The 7,579-nt window shown below is 38.4% G+C and overlaps 1 protein-coding gene across 1 annotated transcript in view; it reads right to left on the reverse strand.

Moving 5' to 3' along the window:
• The window catches only part of cwc25 (CWC25 spliceosome associated protein homolog), a 68,098-nt gene extending 60,725 nt beyond the window's left edge, over positions 1 to 7,373 (reverse strand). The window contains exon 1 of the mRNA XM_052608832.1: positions 7,208 to 7,373. Within this exon, the coding sequence (XP_052464792.1) occupies positions 7,208 to 7,225 (18 nt within the window). The 5' untranslated portion in view covers positions 7,226 to 7,373. The remainder of the gene's footprint in view (positions 1 to 7,207) is intronic.
• Positions 7,374 to 7,579: the final 206 nt, after the last annotated feature.

The raw sequence follows: 7,579 nt of genomic DNA on the forward strand, positions 1-7,579 counted from the left end.
ACAATAAGCTTGAACATTACACATCGTGTTTTGTAGCTGAAAACCTTTAACAATGCGTGCAAACAAACAAAAGCACAGATTAAAAGCAAAAAAAAAATAATAATTGTAAAAAAAAAAAAAAAAACACGTAAAGCAGCCTGCAGCAATTAGGCTATTGTACAGAACAATATTTAGCTTCACTAAATGTTTAATATTTTTATATAATTATTGTGCACTCATGATTTTTCTATAATAACTTTTGCTGCTGTATTATCCACTAACCCATGGATTGGGACTATATATTTTTTCATGTGTTATTTTTCAATTAAGTCTATATTTAGTCTATATTTAGTAGATTGTGTTTAACACACAAAATTGATGATCAGGCGAACACACAATATTATAGAAATTCTACATTAAAAAAAAACAAAAAATAAAAACCTGAGTTGGCATTGATTCTGAAAAAAATAATATTGTATCCCTACCTACAGATTACATGACCTACCACTGGCAGCTGCCAGTGACCTTATGCAGGGATGGAAATTAGCACCCACCACCAGCCAAATGCAGGTGATTTTGTGTTGTGGCAGGTAAACTCGCTTCACCTACCGGCCACCATGGCGGGTAAATAAAAACCACATACTGTTTCACCCGGCCGGTGGATAAAAAAAAAGTTAATTTCCATCCCTGGTGTGTGTACAACACGCAAAAAAGTGTAATATCATCCAAAGCAGCTCCGTGGAGAAAGGCGGTGTAAACCAGGCTCGAAACGGCGGTGTTGTTCCCAGTAGAGTGTTTGGAGCTGAAGTTAGTGCCCCCGGCAGAGTGATATATTTGTTGGTTATTTACAGTAAATTTTTTAGCACACGCTCATGTTATACAAGATTGCGTGAAGAGTTGAATTTGTTATGGTACACAAGTTTCCGCATACGGTCACGTCTCTGTCAAACCCAGGTAAGTTCATTTTCCTCCAGCATTCTGCAACATTTTAGATTATATGGACCGTTTGTGTTTATCTTACTGTTTTTAAACAGCATAATAAGCAAACTAACAAACAGTATTATCGGTCGCGTGTCTAATAACCGCTCTCCGGGGGATGCATTTTATTTCCAGTCTTCAAGTACTTTTCAGAAGTTAGCTCTGTGGCTATTAAATCAACCCTCTACCAGTGTTAATTTTGGCAGGCATTTTTGATTTAGTCTTGAGATTAAAATGCTTAATAGTCTTAGTCACATTTTAGTCATTTGAGTCTTTCATAGTTTTAGTCGACGAAAAGTCATTGCATTTTAGTCAACTTTTAGTCAATAGTTTTAGCCAAACTGTAGTTACCAAAATTAATTTTTATTTTATATATAGTTTTCAAATTAAAATAATCATTAATTCTTCTTTCTTTAGACAAAATCAATTGAGCTTATGAGAAATTTGAATCAAGGACAGAATTTGGGAAAACTTGAATAAATTGAAAATTTTTACTTTTGGGTGAACACATTATATATAGAGAGAGAGAGAGAGAGAGAGAGAGAGAGAGAAGCACAATAAGACAAATACAATAGATACAAATTAAACTCATTTTTCAGATACTGTAGGTTTTACTTAACATGTATACATTTAACGTCTTTTGTTGGTTAACATTAAATGACAAATAGGTATTTAATTTGGAATGCTGTCCCTTTAAGATGGAAGGCATGCATGAAATACTGACACACGTTCAGTTTTCACACACCTGTTCACGTTCACTTAATCCATAACCTACTGTATTTACGGGAGACACTTTTACTTGAGATAAACATTTGGACTGTTGTGTGTGTGTGTGTTTGAGTGTTGAGAACTGATCGCGCGCTGTATGTGAAAACTGAGGAAGTGGAACGTGCACGCGCGAGAGAGAGAGAGAGAGAGAGAGCACTTCTATCAGCATGATTTCGCCTATAACGCCTTCACTAACTTTAAGTTCATCAACAACGAGTTGTGACTTCCATGAAAAACAGGACGTCCGGTCACCTTATCACTACTCCTTCTTAGAGTTGTTCCGATTCCGATACTAGTATCAACAACAAATTCTGCATCGGCGAGTACATGAACCCATATACCGTTCCGATACCATTTTCTTAAACAAGACCTAATTATGACCACTAGCTTTGCCTAACCACTGCATGGTTCATCTTCGCTGCTAAGAATGTATTGCAAACACAGGAAGTTGTGCTGTGTTGCCACAAGCAACCCGTTTAGAGCAGCGAAAAAGAAATGAAAACGCTTCAGCAGCACTGATCTATATATGACTGGATCGCTCATTGCGTTCTAAACTGCCAACAGACAGTGAAGCCACTTCTATATTATAGATCAGTGGTTAGAAGTACGTCCGCTGTTTAGCAGTATTTCAGACTGGACCAACCAAACAGTAAAACGGCAACTAGGGATGCCACAAGTACTGGCACTTCACTCCCAATTAGGTGCTGAAAATGTAAAAATATGATGATACCGGCGTCTCTGTTGTACCGGTAGTAAGTTACCGACTCCCAAGTATATTAGTTACCCGCAGCTGCGTTCAGTCGCTTCTGTGTTAGTGCAGGGCTCCAGTCTGTAGCCAAATATATACTAGTGTCTGTGAATATTAAACTGCAAAATACTATTTAAATATTACTCCTGCATATTCTACATCTCTGTGAGTGACGGGTGCAGATGCGCGGGAGCTCGCTGTTTTGCAGTCTCTGCCGTGTGTCACTATGTGAGGACACGAACGCATAAACCATCACTTCATGAGAATTTACCGTTTCATTTGAGAAAACGGTCATATAATACACACAGACACTCAAAGATCTTCATGGCAACCCATCAAAATGAATGTTCGGTTTAACGTGAGCAAATTAAGCTACAGTTGTAGCCTACAGTAGATTTAGCTATGTCTCTAATAATAATAATACGTCTCTATTAATAATAATAATTATGCCTAGACGGTTGCTTGTTTTTTACTTGATTTGTTGTAAAGAGATTAACTGATTAATATATCATTTTTTATATTCCTAGACTTATTGCAGTTTTTTTTTTTTTTTTTTATATTATAAAATATTTATGTTATATTGTAAAACTAAAATACCTTTTTTTAGTTTGCGGTGTTAGATTTTTGGCTGCATTTGAAGTTCTTTTTCGCTTAAGAAAAAAAATAATATTACTGTCAAATTCATGTCACATAATAAAAATACTGTAATAAATAGAGTAGTTCACCATGTATTTGTTCATGTTTTATTAAGGGATAAGTCTGAAGCACACCATAAAATAATTCTAGCAATTTACACAGGGCTAGTATATACAGCTGTATTTTCAGATACACACCCAGGTATCGGATCAGTACTCTGTATCGGCCGATACCCTGAGCCCAGGTATCGGAATCAGTATCGGGAAGAGAAAAAGGGTATCGGAACATCTCTACTCCTTCTGGGGGCTGAGGCCATTGTTTCAGGTCATTAATTCACATTTTGGAAGTCTTTCCATCCACTGCGGCTGCTGTGACTAGATATGCAGACAGCTCTTATCTGATTGCATACTGAGACTAGATATGCAGACAGCTCTTATCTGATTGCAATCCAATGACAAGGACGCACATTTTAGAAGACATTAGCCTATAAGATGTATTTTGAATGTCCGGTAGTCCTCAAATAACATTATAGTCCAGTCCCATCTGGTTAACGATAAACGTGGCATAAATGTCGTCATAATTTCGTCATCAGATATAATTTTTAGCTCGTCAACGTCTCGTCTTAGTCACAGAAAAAATGTTCATTAACTAATATCTTTCGTCGTCGTCTTGGTTAACGAAATTAACACTGCCCTCTACATTGCGAGTATATTACTCACATTATGCGACTAAATCTTCCTTCTGGCTACTAAATGATGTCTAATATTAGCCAATGGCTAATAAATTATCAGATTTTACTTGCCAGTGTGTGAGTTGGAGGCTAAGTTTAGCACAGATAGTTTCACTTGCAAACAATCTCTGACTCTGTCAGATGATCTGTGCTTTTTTCCCCCTCAATGGATGCGCAACGCACCTGTATAAATGTACTGTAAACTCTAATGTTTAGGCACACAAATCACCGTCGCTTTCTCTCACACTCACATAGAGAAAGAGAGATGATTGACGTGCTACATTTAAACAATATTATTTGTTGTATTTTCCTGTCAAAATAACAGCGTTTCTATGGAAGACTTCAGCTTTTAAGAACAGACGGTTTGCCGGTAGTGGGTGGATTTAAAGCGAACACAAAACCTGATTAATATCAAATTGTCTCTGTTAATATTCATGAATCCAGCAGCTCATTAATCCTTAGTGTGTTTATAGTTTTTATTAGTAGGAATCGTATTAATATCTTATCAGTAATTTTTGTAAGGTTTTTTTTACAGAAACACTGAATGACCAACAAAGCACCACCACCAGTCCAGCTAAAAAGCATGGTTATCAATTTTACTTTTAATTACTAAAGTTCTATTCTTAAATGATACTGTATTATTATAAAGCTTGACTGACTGGCGAGTAAGCTACAATAGTTACTAGCCAATGGCGATTCAATTGCCAAGGTGTCCGTAGAGGGTTGTAAGTTGTAATGCAGAAACAACATTGTATACACATGTTTGACAGCTCTGGCATGATGAGCCGCATAAAAATTATGTATTAAAAACACTGTGCGTTCATTTGTCGATGGTGTAAAAGTTTGTGAGCATAGATTTTTTTCAAGGATACAGTGTTGAACAGGGGACTTTTCCCCACGTGTTCCCTTAACCACACACAAAAAAAAAAAAAAAAAAAAAAAAAAAAATACACTTACACACAAAAATACTGGTGATTCCTTTGGAATTAAATACAACATTATTAATGCGTACGTAAAAAATGTTCTGTGCATTAAAAAAAGTTCCGTGCGGTGTATCATCAGTTGGGCTACAGAGTTGAGAGAATGAGCTACTTCAGCAAGAGTCGGCTGTTTCAAAACCTAGTAAGCTGCCTAGATAGGCAGCATTTTTGAGCATCATTGAAATAGAAAATGTCATTATTTCATTGAGACTTGAGATTAAATATTGTAGATTAAGTATTGTAGATCTTGTATTATTAATTTTCACATGCAGTTACACATTGTCGGTTAAAAACAAGAAAGTGGCTGGTAAAAACATTGAGTGGCTGGTAGATTTTGAAATCCACCAACCACAGTGGTCGGTGGACAAATTTTTTTTTTAAAGTTAATTTTCATCCCTGGCGCCAGAGCTCTCACCTCCGTCAAAAGTGCAACCTATGTCTACATGTGATTTTCGTGATTCTGATTGGCTGACATGGGCTTGAGCTTCTCATTACACCGCCACCTACAGGTTTGGCATGCTCTTGATGGCATATACACACATGTATGTGTAAGGGCCGATTCATAGTCAACGCATCTGTACACATACGCGTCCCCGAGACTACGCATCGTTACGCTTCGGCCGCCATTATGCGTCGGTGCGTAGCCAAATGTGTCGTCCTAGTTTTTGATACGCGACGCGCCGATTCACGCAATACTATGCGTTGTCGGTGGGGGCGACATTGTAAGTATTGTACATTAATTCAAGTATATTGTGTTTACAGAAGAAGAAGGTTTGAATACATTGGCGGCCGAAAAGGAAAAATTATGCAAACTTATACGTATTCATCCACATTTATACGATAGTTCATCAGCAACAGAATACACTCCTCTTCAGTTGCCATTGTGATCTGAATATCACGAGACCCGACTCTACTAATATCACCCGACTCTACGACCCCCTGTTGCGTGAGCGGTGTATTGCATACACGCATCACCCGTGACGCTTGCGTTCACTGTTTAGACTATGAAAGGGAGCGCGTCGCTCGCGTTGCTTGCTCGCGTTTCTCGCGTTGACTATGAATCGGCCCTAAATGAACACTCCAATGATGATGCTATTGAGGGGAGGGGCTCTGTACCATGACGACAACTCCTCAGGCCAGTGACACACTGGCTGCGTGGCGTGAGCGCTGCGTGTCTGAAGCGTCCCAGAAGCATGGTGGCTGCCTTGCGTTTTCTGTGTCTTTACACACCAGAACCGCGCTGGTGCGCTGCTGCTGTAGAGGGAGACCGTTGACAGACCAGGCTCTTGTCTTCATGACAACAATATCAACATTTTTTTACACACCTACGCCTACTGATAAAGGACACCGTCAAAAGTATTGACGGCGAAATAGATTATGTTTGACAGGTGAAATATTTGAAAATCGATAATTATTTTTTTTTTAAATTACATTTATATCTGAATTTATGTCAACCTATAGACTTTCAAATATCATGAATTCATATGTATTTGTGTACAACATGACATATAAACACATTTTCCTATTATATTTTGCCTGGAAACGCTTCCAACACGCGCGCGTGTCGCGGTAAAAATAGGCGTCGGTTCTATTTCTAGCATGCACGCATTTTCCGCGCGGCTCGGGCCGCGCCTGAGACGCGCGTCTCACGCAGGCGGTCTGTAAGCTCTAACCTGTTAACATGGGAGACGAATTAAAAACCGACACGCCACGCATCCAGTGTGTCGCCGGCCTCACTCTCACATGTTTGTGATTCATGAACGAACGAAGGTCTTTTCAATGAACCTTTTATATCGGATCGCAAATCGCACCTAACGATTCGTTTACGAATTATAATGATCCGATTGAAGCGGTTCTAGAGTCGAAAAGTTAATGAATCAAATTAACCATTTAGTGCGAGTCCCAAGTGAACTGAATTCACAACCGGGAGATCTTGTGAGTGTGCGCACGTCTGATGTTGTTAATGTCGAAATTTAGGATTAATTATTGTATCTTAAAATCAAGGACGCAAAAAAAAATCAGTTTGTAATTCAAACTAATCGTTCCCGCAACATACGAAGTCGTGGTCAAAAGAAATGGATGTCATTCCCTCAACATTGCATCTCGAGGCCACGACATCCGTATCGTTACCTAGACAAAATGATCTCGTGGCCACGACATAATATAACTTTCACACGAGTTAACATCTCGTCGCCACGGCAAAACTAAGTGAACCAACCATGTCAGCTCCCCGGCACCGTAATTTGGTAATCGTTGAGTCAGTTTTAATAACGGTCAGTGACTGATATTGGTACGTTTTAATATACAAGCTTAACAAGGCCACAACGGTTATCTTTAGCACCTGCGCTACTAAAAGAAAAAGACAACTTAAAACAAAATTGTACTTACAAGGTCACCACCTCCCATGTTGCTGAGACCTTACTAATAATGTTATAACGTGTTAGAAATTATTATTTCAAACACCCAACCCAAATTTTGCTGGCGTGTGTTACACTGGAACGTACTTCCGTCCTTCCTGCGTCTTCTTCCTCTTCTTCTTCTTCTTCTTCTTCTTTGTTTTTAACGGCGGTTGGCAACCAGCTTTTGGTGCATTACCGCCACCTTCTGCTTCGGAGTGTGAATCAGACAATAGGCTTACAATCTAGTTTCCACATTTAAAAATAAATAAATAAATAAAATAATAAAAAAAAGAAAAAAAAAGAAAAAAAAAAAAAATTAACACCTACACACAATCATTCATTACCCAACACACTTTCCCAT

The sequence above is a fragment of the Carassius gibelio genome, chromosome A2, assembly GCF_023724105.1.
Source record: "Carassius gibelio isolate Cgi1373 ecotype wild population from Czech Republic chromosome A2, carGib1.2-hapl.c, whole genome shotgun sequence".
In the NCBI taxonomy this organism is placed as follows: domain Eukaryota; kingdom Metazoa; phylum Chordata; class Actinopteri; order Cypriniformes; family Cyprinidae; genus Carassius; species Carassius gibelio.